Source organism: Anas platyrhynchos, chromosome 1, assembly GCF_047663525.1.
Source record: "Anas platyrhynchos isolate ZD024472 breed Pekin duck chromosome 1, IASCAAS_PekinDuck_T2T, whole genome shotgun sequence".
NCBI lineage: Eukaryota > Metazoa > Chordata > Aves > Anseriformes > Anatidae > Anas > Anas platyrhynchos.
The window spans coordinates 192,828,736-192,848,778 of NC_092587.1; the positions used below are offsets into that span (position 1 = coordinate 192,828,736).

A 20,043-nucleotide genomic window follows, 5' to 3' on the forward strand; every position below is an offset into this window, starting at 1 on the left:
TTCCAGACAGATTGGTTAGTGACTATCTGTTATTCATTAAACAAACAAAGAAACAACAACAACAACAACAACAACATAAAACACACCCAAACCTACAGAGTTTCAGGCACTTGGTAACGTGTGAAAACAAAGCTGAAAAAGGTGGATAAAGATATTGTACTTATGTGTCATCTAAGTACTTTACTTATAACACTTTACTTACTAACTTAGAGGTACATACTTCCATGTACTTACATGTCATATGTCTACCTGTAAAATTTCACAGCTTCTTATGACCAATTTCCAAAATATTTAAGCAAGCTAAATTTAGAATACATACATATATGTATTATTTTAACTTGCACAGTCATTTGTAATCCATTGACTTATATACTTTAATATTCCTTATGTTCTTTTCTTAGTTTCCTCAATTTTCTTTTTCACACTTGGCAAACTTCAGCTTTATTGCTTTCAATTTCTTTGATGAATTTGCTTTTTTTTTTTTTTTTTCAATTTCGCTGTTATTCATACAGCAATTTCTTTTGAATTTTATTGCATTTCTCTTTCCTAATGTATACTTTATTGACCTGAGCACATCATACCAAAACTCCTCTCCTACAAAAGAGAGAATTCTTTACTTCCATTTGCCTTGAAGCAAGAGGAATGAGGTACAGTGTCAGGAAATTTTGAACCACAGCTAGATGGGAGCAAGAATGGGAAGCTGTAGTTACAGAAAGTTTCTAAGAGGTTGAAAAGTTCTTTTATCCTGCTGTTGCAATTTACAGGAAACTGAAACCTTTTCCCTCAAAGTCAAGCAATCCATCATTTGATGTGGAAACATATGGATAGTGTGTTGGAGTTTAATGCCATAAAATAAGTCCCGGTCTGGTATGATTCCAGGCAACACGAACTATCGGGGTAAACTTTGGTAAACTGACCACGAAGTAATGCAGTCCACTAGGAAAGTAAGTAGAACAGTAAAATAAAATCAATGGACTTCAAGAAAACAGACTCTTGTAAACTTGAATAATTGGCAAGTAAAATTTGAAATGAAACAAATCCAAGCAGAAAGGAAAAAACAGCAGAGTTAGAAGTTCCATAAAAAGAAAAAATGACAAGCAGAAGTTATTCCAATATGTGGAAAGCCATGAACAGACCACATGGACCAAGTCACAAGGTCCCCCATTGATTTCCAATACTGTATCATGGAATATCACAAGCCGTAAGGGACATAAGGTCATAAGGATCATCAAATCCAACTCATGGCTCCACAGGAGACTACCTAAAAATTAAACCATATGTCTGAGAATGTTATCTTGGAAAGGATGAAACACACAAAATGCAGAAACTGTAAAACTACTGAGAATTTTTATTAAAGACCTGCATGATTATAGAATCATAGAATCATTTTGGTTGGAAAAGACCCTTAAGATTATCAATTCCAACCATCTGCCTAACACTTCCAATTTCATCACTAAAACATGTCCCTAAGCACCACACCCACATCTCTTAAACAGCTCCAGGCATGGCAATTCGGTCATGTAGGTCAAAGCAAATACTAACCACAAGATACAACAGCAAGAGACTAAAAAGTAAGTTACTTCTACATGTGTGTTAGTTCTAATAGGATGACCAATGAAAGTGTTTAACCACTGGAGAGAAAAAATAGCAAGAACAAGTAGAGACTTTTTCTCAACATTCTTCAACAAAATGTCGATTGTGATCAAATAGCTCATATAAGAAACACTGGCATAAAGATGGTATACAAAAAGAACAGGTTGTAGAATGCTCAGGTAAGTCTGACACTTTAAGAGTATTTGTGCAAGTGATATTCACACAAACATTCAGATTTGGCTGCAGCAATCTCAGAATTGCATTTGTGATCCTTAAGAATTCATGGAGAAGAGGAACATTTCAAAAGACTAGAATAAAGAAAATGAAAACCTTTTCATTATAAAGGGTTAGATATGTGAAAATATAAAGTATATAATAAAGAGTAATTCTTGACAAAATATAATTGAAAAAAAAAACAGGATGGATAAGCATCAGAAGAGATTCCTAAGTGAGGCTTGTACTTGTTTAAAGAACAATTTTAAGAAACACCTATTACAAACAACAGCTACTGTTTCTGTTTACTGTTTCTGAAGGGCTGAACTAGTTTCTGAAGGTGTCCTCCAATCATATTTTGATTTTTTTTTTTGACAAAGGAAAAGTCACCATTATTTTAAATTAGTTCTGTTTACTATAAGAAGGTTTAGTGATTTTGATCTACTGTTTGCTACAGTTAGTAAAGAATAATAACAATAAAATAAGAGGAAAAGAGATTTCTATCATGAGATTAATGTTTTTAATCAAACCTAATCCAAGACAACAAAACATAAAGTTACTTAATCACTTGATGAGGATCCTATTTATTATCAAACTTACTTTGTAGCCTTTGGTTGAGACGATCAAGAGACTGAAAAATCTTCTCTTCTTCTACTGAAAGTGCACTCATGCCTAGACACGGAGCCCTGGTAAGCAGAAAGGGTTGTCTCGCTGGTTGCATACCTTCCATAGCTGCCAGGATTTCATCTTCTGCAGCTGGTGTACTTGCAAGTTTTTCTGCCATAAGAAACAGAGCAGTGCTTTCTGAAACTGATGAGATTACAGGGGTAAACTCAAGTGAGAAGAGCTCATGACATTTAAATATACTGCTTGCTTTTGTGACTATGGGTCTGTGTTAAATTCACATTTAAAAGATCAAAAAGATGGTAGTCAAGAAGCATGATATGTTAGAAAATGATAAAATTAAGATCACTAATATGTTTTACAATGGGGATGACTTGTTCCAGAGCAAGTTCTACTAGTCTTGCAAATATATAATAAACCAATACCTGTCCCTATCATACTGTTATGTATGATACATACAGCTAAATACAAAGAGGAACACAATTAAACTTGACTATTTGTTCTTATGCATAAAGAATAAAAGTTATAAAACCATCAATTTCATAACATATAATGTTGCATTTTACATTTCTGTGAAAAAAAATAGGTCTAGACAACAAACTAGAATCATTGGGGCTAAAAGACACAAGTGATGTTACATAGTGCCTACATTAGGTCACTACTTTATGAATAACAAAGAATTGAAGTGAGATGTGTTACTATACCTTCTTCAGACTTGTAGGTATTATTCATACTTTGTGCTGGATCAAATGCAGATTGAATAGGACTCAGCTGGACAGCACGTAACGAATTCTATCAAAATATTTTAAAACTATTTTAAGTGTAATTTAAGGTTACTGTACTACTTCCTGAACATTTTAATTTATTATTTCATATTACTAAATGTTTCAAGTGCAAAAATGTTAGTGCATACTAATTCAGTAGATGTATTGAAGTTGATTTAATTATTTTCATTAGTAGTGACAGCAAGCTGACTTAGCACATTGATTCAAAATTGTGACAGAACAACATTTTTGATACACCTGAAATTATTTAAATTTTGAGGAAAAATAAGCTTTTTTTTTTTTTTTTTTTTTTAATAGCATCAAATATTTACCTGTGTATGATGAAATATTTACCTGTGTATGATGAGTAGACGTCTTTTTAGATGCCACAGTTTGGCTTCTCTGTTCTGAAAAAGCTCTGTGTTTATGCTCACAGTTGTCAAAAATCTGTTTTTGTCTTGTAACAGGAACAACACCTTAAATGAGATGCATACAAAAATAAAATAAACACATGTAAAAATATGATAAAGAAAAACTATTAATGGTGAATAAATTTCTCTGTCAAAGTTTAAATGTCTATCTTATAGATGTTTGCATCAGATCTCTCTAGATTATTTTCCTATGGTGAAGAGTGAAACAGGTGCTTCTAAGGCATATTTAGTTTAATCTTAGATAAGACTATAAAATCCAGATGTGGATTATATGCACTGTATAGTATTTTCCCTCAGATAGAGAGGCCTAACTTAGATATTGTACCTCAAATTTATCTCAGTTTTGTCTGGTGTAACAATATATTTTCATAATCAAACCATCAGGTTTCAAAATGAAAATTAAGTTCTACTTTAAAATTCCATGCATGCAATCTGAGGATGCAAATCGCTATTTTCACCTGCAAGTCAGGATCTACATATCCGAGGAGATATATTCTCATTTGTAAATACAGTTATTTGATTTCTTCTTGGGAATATAAATCACCTATTTATTTATGTAATACCATGTAAATTTAATGTACAGCTTTATAAGTTCAGGACAAGGCCAAGGAGTCTTTTAGTGATTTTGACAGAATTTGAGTTCTTTACTTGTTATTATAGTGATATTCAACAAAGCAGAATTTTTACTGTTTGCAGAGAAAGAAAAGAATTCATTCATCCTAGAAGAAGGTTTGAAAATAGTCTTTTGGCTTCTCTCACCAGCAGTAATACAGGATACAGGAGCTTTAAAAGGTTGCCATTTAGTTATATGTGAATTATTGTAATGTGACACATGATGCTGAATAGCACCTGAGAAGAAAGAAATGTGACTGTGTAATATTGAAATTTGGAAAGAATCAAAGAAGAAACCCTGTCTTATATTAGTAATCACATAACCTTTCTCTGAAAAATAAATTCCAAAGTTACTCTACTGATACATCAACATTTAATTGAATCGGTTTGCAAGATTAGATCTATGTCTAGGAAAGACTCCTTTGGGAAATTTAATACAAAATATAACAAGCAGTAGTGTGTTTAAGGGCATGAGATACTGAGATATGTCTGTTTAACTCCAAGCATGTGAATTAGTCCTGTGTTTATCACACAATCACAGAATTATTTAGGCTGGAAAAGACCTTCAAGATCATCAAGTCCAACCATTAACCTGACCTACTGAATCCCATCACTATACCGTGTCCTGTTCTGTGTTCACGAGGCACAATTTGTCTCAGGCTGAATGTTAAACACATTTTTAAAGCATTTTACTGGCTGAACACCAAAGAAGTTAAAATAATTCTACTATCCAGCAACAGAGGATAGCTTGTGTCAGCCAGACAATACACAATTTCAAGCCTGGAACCCCAGTTAAAGGACGGTCCTCATTTACGACAATTTTGTTTCTTCAGCGTATTCTCACTTTCTGTAGCACACATTTGGTCACACAGTGCAGATCACATTTTCTCACAGACCTTACTGAGCCCTGTGATAGTGCCACAGCAGATAATTTACTCAAGAACAACACAGTACTCAGTCTCTCTATCAAGCCCTTCAAAACAAAGATCATGGTGATCTATATGCATTTGCAGGCAATAGAACAAATACTAGCCAGCCATTAAGACTTATCTAGAGTATTTAAAATAGAGAAGACTTTCCAAGCACAAAATGTAAGCAGATACTGAGGGCCGCCCACCCCAATTTTAAAATGAGATTGCTCAGCTCTTCCTCTAAAAGAGCTGCAGCTCTATGATACTGGGGCCTGCTCACTTATCTGATGTGCAAATAAGGGTATCAATAGGCAAGTAGCTCTGCTGGAGGCCACGTATGGTAATGGGAGACTTCATTCATTTCCAATGTAAAATCAAATAGGCTAACTTAAATCACACATATCTTAAGCTCATCTGTTTGCCTTTGAACTGGAATGGACAAACAGAAGAAATTTCTCATTTTGTCCACCTCCTTCAGGCCAAGAGTAATCATCTAGCTCTGCTCCCATTGTTAAAACTATGAATTTAGACTAGATAAAATAAGAAACTTTTTTTTTTTTTTTTTTTTTCAAGTTACTAGAATGTCTTATTTTGCTAGAAAATCTCTTTGAGCTACATGGCTGATGACAGCTCAGTCAGCAGGTTGGAGCGCTGTGTGTACCTGCAGCACGGCTTGGTTTCAGGAGTTCTGTTTCTAGCTGTAGCCCTCAAGAGAAAGCAAATCAGCATATAATATAGAAAGTACCAGCAGAAGGATGCCGTCACTGCCTGAAAGTACAGCATATAGCTGGGTTGCAGAGGAGAAAAAAGCTAAATCAAAAAGTATGAAACATTTTGAAATGTAAACCCCATAAAGTTTATTCTCCCCAAATTTCTTACACATCTTTTCTCTTACCTTACCAAACACCCTCTGCATCATATTGCTCCTAAGGTTATTTTCTAATAAATTGCAAGAAATTTCTGAAAAATCCCTGAGATTTCTTAAAATTTAAAAATTTGTATCTTAAAGATCTTTACAAATCAGACATTTTGAAGAACAGCAAATTTGTCTAGTAGAAGTTTAAAATTGTTTAAAATTTTTTTTGAGTATTAATTGTATTAATGAGACTAAGACTTAATAATTTTAGGCATTTGCAGTGTCAGCATTTTAAAAACATGGTAGATCTACATTTCTTTCACTTTCAGGTGGCAGTGACTTGGATAACAAGCTATGACTCCCAGTTACCTTGTAAAAATTGCTCATATAAACTCACTTCCTCCTATATCATTATTTAGACCACCTGTCACATCTGCTCATTAGTCAGGTATATAATCTCAGGGAAAGCACTTCCTTTTCATTTAATATTGTAGAGAGCTTATAAAAATGGGGATCCGCATTTGAGAGGCCTCTGGGCACCACTAGAATAGAAATGATAATCACAACTGCTGAAAACTTGTTAAAACCAAGTATTGTGTGAATGGATGAAAGGCTGAAGGTTTTAACTGAAAACAAATTTGTGATGTAATTTAAAAGTACATTCTAATGAATGTCCCCCACCCCAAAAGCCCAGACATATGACTCTAAACCACAAGCAGAGTCCTTTAGAGCTAGGGCAGCATGCACTCCTTTCCATGCACATCCTGTTTTGTCAGCTGTTGGGATATGATCAGGATGTAATCCATTTTCTGCATTAACAGATCTTCTTTCAGTGCAGGTTACTGAATGATCTTGACAGGCACTTGTCTGACCACTATTTACAGAATAAGTATTTTTTTGCCAAAGGTTCGTATCTGGACATGCTGCAGCAAGGTGTGGCCAAGTCAGAACTACAGGTAATGCTCTCTCTGTGTGCTCTAGTTCTCCTAGTTAAAGCTTGATCTGCTAACAAAACATGCCTTTCATTGAAATAATTACCATTTCTAGTGGCAGATTGAAGACCAGAGGAAGGCCGTGGCTGAAACCCCAGGCTGACCATTGTTTTGCCACTTGTGTTTCCTGTTGTAGGTGCGGATGGTGGATGAGGTACCAACACCCTGCCTTGAGCTGCTGGAACTGTGTTGGCTTCAGAAGCCGACTGTGGTTGGACCAGAGTGCCTCTTCCGTTCTTCAGCATAGAACCCGGATGGGTTCCTATGGGTCTTGGTCTTCTGGTTATTTTTGGCTTATTTTTGTGTTGATTACCTTCATGAATTTTAGATTTGTTATTACATTCCGGGGGTTTGCTTTCTTCATCTTTTGATATCATCCAAGCTTTTTTAGCAAAAGAGGATCCAGTAGACATAAACGTATTCAGAGACATGCATTCTTTATTTGATGTTCCAGAATTAACATTTGGGTTTGATATATGAGAATTTTCCTGGTGATTTCTTGTGAACCTGGTGTTTGAAGGGTGAACAACCATACTTAAATTAGTCCAAGGAGAATCACTTGCATTTTGAAGACATTGCAGCTGTGCAGAAGATATTTCATTGGTATTTTTTTCATAGTGTTTTTCATTATTTTCCATTATTATCTTGTTAATCTGATCCCACCATCTTATTTTCCTATTCTTTTTTTCATTTTCTGCACTTTTCTTTTTCATTTTTGCCAGTTCCAAACTGTCTCTGATAGAAGACACAGGTCGAGTTCCAAAACTGATCCCATGGTTCATAACCACAGCTTTGAAATGACTGGGTTCATATTTAGATTCCTTCTTTAAGATACTTCTGAATAGTTTTGCTCTTTTTCTGTCATAAATATTGTTTTTCAGGGTTTTGTGCTCTGCAGGGATGCCAAAACTGAATTCTGTATCAGACACCAGTGACATAGTTTCAGCCACATTTGCCTTTTCTTTCTCCTTGTTATTCTGTTGCTTAATATTGCACAGAACTGAAGCATCATGAAATAAAGATGATCCTTGGTCAAGGTCATCAACACATCTAATGCTTTCTCCTTTTGTTTCAATCACTTTTCCCAAAGTATTTTTAAAAAAATCTTTACTAATGTTTTTGTCCTTTGGCAACGTATCAGCTGTGCTGGGAACGCCAGTGGAACACCTCTGATTAGGAAATAAGATTCCAGATGTTGCAATAGGTTCACTGAAGGTTTGCACAGATTTACTTCTATTTTGTGGGGTCATTTTAAAGCTCTGTTCTTGCATCAGATCCTGAATTCTTTCTCCTGGAATAGAATCAGGGCTGGCCCAGGCTTTGCAAGGACTGAAAGCAGGATGACCAGTGGCCAATGTGCTGGCCGTTCCAGAAGATGGATTCTTTCTTTCTTCTTTTATATTTTTCAGAAAAGTAAATGCTTTATTTACAGAGCTTTCTTGATTACCAGAAGTAAAGAACTCTACAGCATTTTCTTCAGATCTGTGAGAAACAGATAACTTCTCTTCTAAACTATTTACGTCTTCAGCAAGAGTTAGAAAATTATGTTTAGCTAAAAGATCATGAACAGGTAAGTTGTTGTGGCTGTTTTGGGAATCTAAATTTCTCTGACAATTATTTAGATGTATGTTTTTAGAAGTGTTTTCGTTTGTATAAATCAAATCATTGCTCCTGGTCTGTGATTTTCCAGGATTATACTGGGCACAGTCACATTGCATAGTCAAAGGTGATTCACTTGGTGGTCTGCAAGTTCCATTTTGTTCCCCAGCCTCAAGACTGTCAAGACTTGATAAACTTCCTGAATCATCTGTTTTCTCAACTTCTTGAAAATTCTGAAATACACACATAAAACCAGACTGTTAAGTTTATCAAATTTTTTTTTTCTTCACTGATACTAGTTTTTCATTTTAACACTACAGCTTAGGCTAAAATACAATCAATATTGGGCCCAATGTTTTTGTGACTTGGGGTCATAGCATTATTAATGTTTTCATCAAGTCAAAATTTACCTGTGTTTAATTGCAAAAGAAAATGATCTGCTTTTGGGATCAAACTCAGAGGAAAGAACTGTGATTCTTGTACTCTAACATGAAATGGAGTTTACAAAACAAAAGAGAATCCATGAAAATGCAGATTCAATATTAATTCTTCTCCAAACTAGAATTATTCCACAACACTAGACCAAATATGTTTGTTTGTTTGTTTCATACAGAGCTCCACAAGTAAGGCACATTTAAATGTCATGGCAAATGCGACAGCTGTCATACTCACACTCCTTAACTCTCTCTTCTCATCTTTCAGAAAGTGGAAAATATCATTTGCTTGATCAGGACTGATCAAGGGTATAGGGGATTCCATGCCCTCCCCCAACCATTGCATTATGATTATTCATCATAATGCAATGATGAATAAGAGCAACAGGCACCATCCAAATTGCCAGTGGGCTGACTTTATGTGCTACGCAGGTATTTTCTTCACTGATACTTCTCCATCTAGACACTCAGATGCCTGACATGGTTGAAAATACATATTTTATTAAGTATAAGATTTGAAAATGCACATAAATGTCAAGGAATACATGCCTATTATCTGCTTTCACATTCCTGTATTCTTCTCTCTACGTGCTATTAAATCCACTTACATATAACTGAGCTGCTAAATTTTACTCTATGCATTGGAGAAAATTGTGATGAAAAACTAAGGGGAACTGCCTTAGGCATAAAGCAATGCCATTTTTTTGGCTTTAAAAGAGAAAGGTTTCAAGTGGCAAAATCTGTTCACCTAGGTGAGTTATTATGCATCCCTCTGGAAATTAGAATAGAATTAGCATTTTGAAAACTTAACAAAGTGTGCATAAAATTAGAGAATGAGAACATATTTTTGTAGTAAAACTGTTTATTCTAACAAAAAAATACCATAATATTGCATAGTTTATAGCTGTACAAATATTTTAAATTGCAAAATAAAAATCTGAGTGGGTCCTGAAAGACTTTTTATGATTGAATTAAACCTTATCTTGCCCTAAATGTTGAGAGGTTGGTACAGTCTTCTATTATAGTTATGATCTGAGATAAAGAAACTAAATACAAGAACAAAGAACCAAGTGTAGAGAAAGATCCCTTTAGGGAACGTTTTAAAATTAAAGCTATACAAACTGGTGTCTTTCTAATAGAAAAGAATAAATAATGCATTGTTAGTTATTTATTAACCTTATGTTTGGCTAAATTGTATTGTTAACCTCTGCTTGAACTTAACCAAACAAGGAAAAAGCATATGCTTGTAGGTTTCTGTACCAGGCCAAATTTAAGAACTAACTCTGGAATTTTCAAACGGGAAAAGCAAAACAAATCAAAGCAAACCATCAATAAAAAGAAAGCAGAGGTGTCTGGCTTACTTCTTGTCTGAACTGGAGACTGCACCTGTATGGCTAAACATGCACTTCTACAATGACTAGGTTAAATATAGGGGAAAAAAATGTAATGGTTGACTTAATAAAACAACCCTGCTTCTATAGCAGGTTAGCTTAAAACTGCTTTATAGAATGCAAGAAAAGCTGCAACTTTTAAAAATTAAAATCAAAACAATTCAAATATTTTTGGTTCAGAATTTGAAAACAGATTTAATCCCACATTATATGTAATGTTACTGTCCTGGTACAACAGAACCTCATGGGGACAAAAGATTTCAGGTGAGGCAACCTCCAGAAATAAGTTTGAAACGAAAGAATAAAGGTGTCCTCATTTAAATGCACAATCACTTTTACTTAGTTCATGCAAATTTAGCTCACATACATTTATTTTGTTGTAGCATACAATTTAATCATTTCACACATGAAGGCTGCTTATCATTCTCATTAAATATTTACATGTTTTATTTTGCTTTTCTAGTGGATTTTGTAATGGAAGTGAATGTCACATTTTCTTCTAAAAATGCATAAAGAGTACTATGCATAAAGACCTCAAAAAGCATTCAGCAATTATTCATTCCTTTAGTGGTCAATAGTGTCAGGGAAATAAACCTGGATATCCCAATCATTCGTTTTGATCTTTGGGAATATTATAGGGTGAAAAGGCAGAAAAATGTTCATAGAGTGTATTATGCCTTTATTTTCTAGATTTGTATATCTTTTCTGTTACATAAATACAATTTATTGTATTGCCTGTTGCCTTCATTTTCTTATGTCCCTAATACACAAAGTTTAAACCCAGCCTGTCCACATACTTGGTACTTTGGGAGAGGGAATATTTCTGAGGAGTTAAAGAGGTTGCTTACATGTCTTAAGACTTAGAACAGCTGTGTTAAGCCATTTCATTTCAGCAAAGCACTCAAACAAAGAGAAAACATAAGCCTAAGAAACCTTTCATGAGGCAAATGAAAGAATAACATTGCAATAAGTATAATATTAAGAGAACCTGACAAGTGAATTTTCTGCCAACGGACTCTATCAGAGCTCCATTACACCGAAGAGCTGCCATATACGTATTTGACATTTTCTGCAGAAGTGCTGACTGTTCACAATTCCAAGAAATGAATGAGAACACTCTTCTGAAGACAAATGCTGTAAAAATGCTACCTGTTCTGAAAACCCAGGCTCCTGTCTTCTCACATTATTTGCTAATTTTGAGAATTTTGATTTTGATTTTTAGTTTATTTATAGGAGTTCTTTGTGTGTTATATGCAAACAATGCTCTCTCTCACTTTTGTTGTGGAGTAAAAGACACCGATGTTCATAAAGACACAAGGCTACCTTTCAAAGCCAGTGAGGTACCTAAACACTTTTACTGGTTTTGAGTTCACCACCTTTGGAATGGAAATGTCCATTAGAAAACTTGCAAACTATTGTCTATGCATGCTTGGTAAACACATACAATTCAGGCACTATACAATGCTGATTTCTCAGATGATTTGGGCCAAGCCAAGAAAGCAAATCCTATTGAGGCAGGATTTTAGTTCCTCTGTTAGACAACAGATCCAGAACATTCTACCGAACCCACCAAAGAAGCTATGAAGGTGTCCCTTGTCTTTCTTAGATGTTTCCTATTTCCTACCTGCTTTTTTTTTTTTTTCTTTTGATTTATAAGAACATACATCTACTACATCCACCTTCCCCTAAAAACCTACTGAATGTAAAGCTGACATTCATATGCTTTTCTTGCCACTATTTGAAAGCATAATTAAGTTGGCTGTTACAAGATCTGTGAGTTTCCTGGGTCCCAGATGTTCTCTACCTGTTCCTGTCCAAATTCTGAGAATCTGGATTAATGCTTGGTCTCCCAGTTGGTGAGCCATAATTCTTTACAGAGATGTGCCAGTATCAGGCATTAACTGCACAGCAAAGATCAAGCTGCAAAGTCCTACAGAAGCACTGCTGGGGATTGATAAGAATTAATACTGCATAAAATTGAAAGAGGTGACTATGTTTCTGTTCCCCAGCCACCATGAGCCTACTAGGACAGAAGAGGAATACTTGAAGAAAAATAGTTAAATTTTATTTTGCTTTCCACTTCACAAAAAGAGGCTTATCTCTTAAAACAAAACAAAATACAGCTCTGACATCTTCAAAGGGCAGAATTACTCCAGACAGAGATACTTTAATCTTGGTGAGAAAGCAATAGATTTCCCAACTTCCCCTTGAGACATTGGTATATACTCTCTCTGACAAGACCAAGTTATCATAATATAAAACTCTGGCAGATCAGTATGCAGAAACTTTATTATTTTCCATTCCCTTTCTGCAAGCAAACATTTTATTATTACCATAACCACAGTAAATAAGAGATCATATACTGTTTTTTTCCTCTTTTCCTTCCCTTTAGCTGCATTTATGAACATTTTATTCTGTTCCAATAAAACAAGTCACTTCAAAAACAGCTCTGAAGAAATGGAGAAATAACCTAGTGCATAGCTATATTAGTTATTTCATATATACATACATATTTATATGGATGTATGTTTATGAATATAAAAACAAAAATGGAAGCATGGTAATATGTATGTGAGTTCTTATGAAAAAGTATATGCTTATAAGGGAGGAACAGGTATGCAGATGACAGTTCTCAATTTCCTTTTTTCTGTGCTTTGTGACCAATGTTGTATATGTAACAATTGTTATATTTTCAAAAGTCTTATTAACATATTCATCCACCTGTAAAACAAAATCTTTTGTACTGTCAATGCTGTTTCTGCTTCAATTCTATATGATCTTCTGCGAAAGTGGGGCTTTGAATTGACACAAAGTGCTATTCAAATAAATGAACATCCAGATTGTCAGACACAAGGTTTGTAATGTCATTTTCTACAGCACAGTCTTGGAATAAAATGCTAATTTACTTTAAAAAAGACTACTCTGAGGAATACATAATGAAAGCAAGTCTGAGTATTAAAATAAGGAAAATAAATTAGTCTGGAGATAAATTTCAATGTGATTAGTAACCTTTATAGCAAATGTGAAGTTGCTTTGGATTAGTGAAATAATGTGGATGATAATGGTATGTTGCAATACTGGTTGAAAGCCAACAAAAGCTGAGGCTCCCTGATCTTGCTAAAAAGAAAAGCAGTAAGGAAATCACTTGAGTTTGTCATAAAATTCAAGTGATCAACATAAAAGATGTTAACATTCACAGTTAAAAGTCAAAGATGACCAGATTTTTTTTTGGTTTAAGGTGACCACAGAAACACATTTCCAGTCTCTGAATGGTCTTCTCAAAATCAAATCTGAATTCAGTTCAAATCCCATTTTATTTTATGCCCTCCCCTTAGAAATCTGTTTTCCCAATAACTAGCCCTGACCATTCTAAAATTTCTTGACTCCTGGGAGAGATTTCATATACTGGCACTCCTTTTTTCCATGCTGGTCTCATTTATGCCTCTGAAGAGCTAGAATGATACAATGCATTCTGCAAAAGGAACCTTTGTTTAACTCATTCCAGTCATAATAGGAATGCACTTGAAAATTAATTCAGTTTTTCTGCAAGATACCTGACACATTTCCATTTCATAGACACAGTCCATACTCAGAAGCCCAGTAATACAAAGAGCTAACAGTCATACTGGCCACTTATTCATGCAACTAAGGCAATGTCCATACATACGTGTTTGAAGTATCTGCTGCTTTCACTCAGTGTAACATCACTTAAGAAATATTCTTCAGTATTCTTCAGTATTTTCCCAGATGCCTACTTACCCTATACATAGAATATATAATCACACACCCTATAACAGGCTACAAAATGTTATTATATTAGAGATAATACAAGAAAAACCCTCCAACCCCTTAGTTTGGGTTGCTGTTTCTGAGAAATGATACCTGTGCCCCTGCTTCTATAAACAGTGAAGTATTTTATGGCAAGGGGAACCACAGAAATAACAATAATGAGTACTTTGATTGATGCACAATACACTTTAAAACAAAAGGACAGCCAAAGTAAAATTCCTGTTTCAAATCAATCAGAAAAAGGATTTAAATTTGGATTTCACAGATACCACTTGAATAATTTAATTATGGTTATGCAGAGGAGGGAAGAGGAAAATACAGTCTCCATGTTGTAATCTATAGCTATTTTGTCTGTGAATTCGCTCTTACTTCCAAGTATTTTGTTTAAAAAAATGAAACAATAGAGATAAAATGTGAAGTCAATCAAACAGTTTAATTCAAGCCTAATGTGTTTTTCTGGAAGAGCATAAAAGTATTGTATTTACCAAAACAGTTTCATATGGGCACCAAGTTGACAATGTGATGGAAAGAAAAAGACAAAAAGTTATACGAATAATATTATTCCTTGACATTGTTGAGCCATTTTAATGGGAATTTTCATTATTCAGCTCCAGGCAGGTGCCAGAAATAGAAAATTTCAACACATAACATTTGGCAAAATGATATGCAATTGTGGGTAATGTCTTTTGGTCAAAAGCTGCATGCAGCTTTAGCTAAAGACAGTGCTACCAGCTCCACCTTAAAGATTTTATTTATGCCTGCAATACAAACAGGAAAGAACTGTGCAAAAAAACCCCTTTGATTGAGAATGAAGTTAACAACATTAATTTCTTCAGAGTGGAGTTTATTTATGGGCATAATAATTTGATGTACTGACTCAGATGCAACTGTTGCACAAAATAAAATCTATTGCTCTCAATATTTTAACCAAAGTAATTTTGGAGAATGGTAAAAGGGTCACTGAAAACCTTGGTTTACTGCTGAAACTATACAAATCTTTAAGGTTGGAACACACCAATTCTATGGATAAGGTCTACATAGAACTTTATTGCTCTGTAGGAGAGAAAAGAATTTTAGGAATCTTTATAATCCTGGTAGGCCTGTAAAAACAGAACCCAAGAGAGGTTAAAGGACCTCAATGGATGGTTAGACTGCAAAGCATGTCCACAGTGAAATACTTCGATGTTTGTTTCAGAAAGGCAAGCGCTGCTGAAATGACTTTGGACAACAGACAGCAACAAGACCACTGAAGACTATTTATGTCAGTAACCTTAGTATTATAAATACTGCATCACATCACAGAAAGTCACAGCACACATACACACCAGCCCAATCCAAGAATTAAGCTTCCAAACTCAGGCTTTATAACAACAACAATAGTTTTCTTGACTATTTTTCTAATCAGAGTCCAAAGCTTGAAATTTCAAGAAAGAAAGTCAAATGCTTCAAGTATAAATAGTTATAATTTTAAACTATTTATCAGAGGGAAGAAGATGAGCAACCCCTAGTGGCAGCAGAAAAATATATTCTGGGAGAATCTTAATAGGACCAAAACATTTTCAAAAACATTGATTTGCAAACACATTAATTTGTAAATTTCTATATTATATGCAGCATCTAAAGCTGATTATTATATAAAAGAATGAATACTAATTAACAGCCTTGCCAGTACAAAATGTTCCTTCTGTCTCCTCAACCTTTTTGAAATTTACTCCAGTTGAGTGAGATTTTCTGTATTAGCCATCAGCTTCTCAAGATTCTCATGAATCCCCACCAGAACAAAGTGGGTACAAAGACCGAGATGAATGTGCCTGGAAACATTAATATCAAAGAAGTCCAAATATATCTGAACAGCACACAGCAGTCCTTCAAAAGTTATCCATCAGGATGCATTAAAAGGAAAAGTCCTTGCTCTTTTATTTTTTTTTTTTTCTAAGGAAAAGTTCTTGGACAAATTCTTGTCAATCAATGATCTCTAGCCATTTCCAGAGTAAAAGCAAGGCTGCTTCATTGTGTCAAGGTCATCTCAGACATCATGAGTCTCGTACTTAGCATTACAGAAATATGAGTGAGACCAAAATTATGTCTTTTTGTTTGCAAAAAAATATAATATTAAAGAAAGACATTTCCAAAATCAAAGACAACAATGACTGACCTAAAATCAGACATAAAGGTGCAGTTGAAGGAAATCACTTTGGACCTCAGTTCTTCAGGATTTTCACTGTGTTTCTAAGGTGCCTTTTGAAACTGATTTGGAGTCCAAAAGTTAATTTAGACATGGAATTAAGATGTACCCATGGCTTGTTACTAGAACACTTACATATATTCCAAAGATGACAAAAAAGGATGTAGAATCTCAAGAGACTTGAAGTCAATGCCCAAGAAATCACCGCACATTAGGGAAAACAAAAACAAACTCAACATTTGACCTACCATCATTATATTGCTATAGCTTTTTGTGCTGAGCTATAGCAATCAGCAAAGCAGAAACTTAAGTGCATATCTGGAAGCTGCCAGTTTAAGTTTGGAGCTAGTACAAGACTCCTGTGATAGACTAATGTCTAGCTACTCCAGAGCCAAGAATTCTAGCAGTCAAATCTTAGGTTCAGAGAAAGAAAGACAACATAACTGATGTCTTTGAGGCTTTTGTGAAAATATCCTTACAAACATTTTTAAAGATTTCTAATTTCTTATTGAAAATATGTATACTTGTGGTGGTTTTACCACCAGACCCAGTACAATACTCTAACTATAAATAACCTATTAGTAAGGCAGAGTGCAGTGTGTCTAGGTGTTTAATTGGTAAGGTGTGCTTAACAGTCTTTCTTTTTTATCATATTCAAGAATAACATTTTCAAGAATTACATTTAAAAAGAATTTTCAAGAATTTTCAAGAATTACATTTAAAAATTTAAATTACATTTAAATTACATTACATCATGCAATGAATCACATGAAAATATCGTACCTCCAAGTTGCTGAGATGCTGTTTTTCTAGGAGCTGCTGCATTTCTTTCAGATTTTTCTGGAATAGAAGTTGGTTACTATCCATGCCTGTTGTACTGCTCTCCTGCATTGTGTTATCGTAGCCAACCATTGCTGAAATCTGCTCCTGATGGGAATAACCGTTTCTAGATGCTGATGAGGATGAAGTGTCATCTGTGGCTCTTGATGCAAGCAAATAACTTATTATTTTGGCTTACTTCTATGCGTCAATGATACACTTTCAAATATGTTCCTTTCCAAAAGTATACATCACCAACAAATGCCTGGCATGTGAAGGAAAGCTGAACTCCATGTAACTACAGGTGGTGCTATTTGTACTCTCTAGCATTAAAACTCTCCAACACTTTCCATTTTAAATGTTCTCTTCTGTTATTTATAAATTGTCAGAGTTTTCTGATTGGGTTGTTGGGTGAATGCCTCAGGCTGGATTATTCCAGAAAATGTCAGCCAACAGTTTGGTCATTTACAGGATGGGAACATGGATTTTTTTTTTTTTTTTAAGAAGGAAAATGACCTCTATTTTTTTCCATAAGGCTGGCTTATATAGAGGATGACTATATACTGCTTCTGTCAGATATTCCCTTACTTCAGACAGCACGAAGGCCTTGCTAGATGTTGCTTCTAGTGATGACCTGTAATGTCAGTATTGTGGGACATGAAAGAATTTATATTTTCTACCTGAAAAAAATATCTTCAGAGTTGCTACTGTAGCTGTGCACTGTGGTCACAGTGAGCTCAAATGAAGACTGAGGAAATCACTGTTTTCCACAGGTTAGGAATTATCCAGAACCATGGGGCTGACAGACACCCAGGAATTAAAGAGGCCAGGAAGCATGGGAAGCCAAATGACAAGGAAAATGAGCAATCAGAGACTAGGAAGGCAGGGAGTCTGTAACAAGATATGTTCAAGAATTAAGAGAACTGGAACTTGACTGGGTAAGATCACTAGGAATAGGAACTAATGTGTGAAAAAACAGAAGTGAGAAATAAGTGGATATCAAGGATGACAAAAGCAAGAAATAAGTAGCTTTAACCAATAAGAAAGGTATTAAAATAGCAAAACAAACAAACAAACAAACAAAAAACTAACCAACCAAACAAAAAAACACCAAGCTCCAAAACCCACCAACTTGCAGGCCAACCAACCTCTAGCCTTTTGGAAGTATAACTGTTAGCAGGCTGCCAGCTGTGCTTGAGTGCTTGACTTGGTTGCTTGACTGCTTAGGTAGAACTCCATAGCAATTGACACTGATCCTTTCTCTGTTGTTTCTAGTTTCTGTACATGCCTAATACATGTACAGAAACTCAATAACCCCTTTCTTTCGTTTATCTCCATTTCTTGAGCTTTCTTGAGAATATTTTATATAACTCTTCCAAAAGGTTCTCTTAACTGCACTGACCCAGTCAGAATATATGTTTGGCAAAGTCTGAGAAGGAATTTGTTATTTCTGATGACATGGCTGATAGTAAAAAGGGAGAACAACTTCTCAAATTTATTTTTAGAACTCTGAAAACTGCATTCTGTATTCTTCTGAATGGGAGATATCTTTGTCAACCAAAAACCTGTACCTATTGTCTGTTGAAGACTTTGTTGTTGTGGACCAGACTTATATGCATGTGGACACAAATCTGTCTTTTTCTTTTTTTGGTAAAGTTTCTTGATATCTATTTGAATGTTTAGATCAGTTACATTTATAAAAATTTGTAGGTAGCTTTTTTTCAGGGAATAGTTTTGATTTGTCATATTTTTTAGTTTCTGTCCCCAAACTGATCATAATCAAATACAACTCCAGGGAAGTGGCCACAGTACTGAGCCTATTGGAGTTCAAGAAGCATTTGGACAACGCCATCAGACATATAGTTTAATTTTTTGGTAGTCCTGTGTGGAGCCAGGAGTTGGACTCCATAATGGTGGGTCCCTTCCAACTTGGGATTTTCTTGGGATATTCTTGATGCAGCCATATTTGTCTTAAATGCTTAAAACAAGATTCATTTTTTTTTCTTTACTAGAGGACTTTTGATGAATTCTATGCATTCTGTTGCTGAGAGAGGGTAAATTATAATGATGATATATATATATGTATTGGTTTAAATGCTTACAGAATTGGAAGAATAGACAGAAATATAGAAAGGGATCTACTGCCTCATTTGAGTAAGTTTTTTGCTGTCCCCAAATTTTGGGGACTGTTATATATATTTAAATGTTTACATCTCACAACTGGTGAACGGTTACTTTCTGAAAAACCTTTTCTGTATCAAAACTTGCTTTGCTTTACTGTTTTGGAAGAAATCTATTTGACCTCTAAGAGAATGTTACACAATTTTTGGAACCAAGTCTGAATACACAGAAATGCTACTTTTGTGACCCACACAGGGAGAGAACTATGGCTCCCAGTCAAAAATGAACAGGAACTGCCCAGTGCTAACATTTTCTGCAACAGACTAAAATAATCTGTGCTGCATTGTGTTTGTTCAGTTTAAATCACAGTGCTTACAGTGGGTAAGGTGTTGTGTGAGATGCAGACAAAAATGCTTACTGTATTTTCTGTCACAAGGAAGAAAGATAAATTCTGCTAGCATTAGAACAAGCAAAGCTTTATTTCATAATAATTTGCACACTTTGCCCCTATAAAGAAACCTTTATGGCGACAACTTAATTCTTTTTCTGTTATTTCTGTACCCACATTGTCCACATCCTCCTTCACCCACCTCATATGGCTACTTACCCAAGTCTCCCAGTTACCAGCTGGAGAAGAGGCAGCACATTCTGTGGCAGGTACCAAGATATTCATGTGCTGTCTTACCAATACTGACTGGCTTGTGACCCG

The 20,043-nt window shown here is 34.9% G+C and overlaps 1 protein-coding gene across 10 annotated transcripts in view; it reads right to left on the minus strand.

Moving 5' to 3' along the window:
- The window catches only part of CEP126 (centrosomal protein 126), a 35,712-nt gene that overhangs the window by 2,445 nt on the left and 13,224 nt on the right, over nt 1–20,043 (minus strand). For 3 of the 10 annotated variants that reach the window (XM_027467915.3, XM_027467901.3, XM_027467905.3), the window contains exons 5-9: nt 17,178–17,376; nt 7,043–8,828; nt 3,549–3,670; nt 3,135–3,222; nt 2,407–2,616 (exon numbers count right to left, since the gene is read on the minus strand). In XM_027467915.3, coding sequence (XP_027323716.2) covers nt 2,407–2,616; nt 3,135–3,222; nt 3,549–3,670; nt 7,043–8,828; nt 17,178–17,376 — 2,405 coding nt within the window. Of the gene's footprint in view, nt 1–467; nt 1,262–2,406; nt 2,617–3,134; nt 3,242–3,548; nt 3,671–7,042; nt 8,829–17,177; nt 17,377–20,043 lie in introns of those variants that run through there. The other 7 variants (XM_072032750.1, XM_072032752.1, XR_003500368.3 and 4 more) reach the window with 5 other exon arrangements.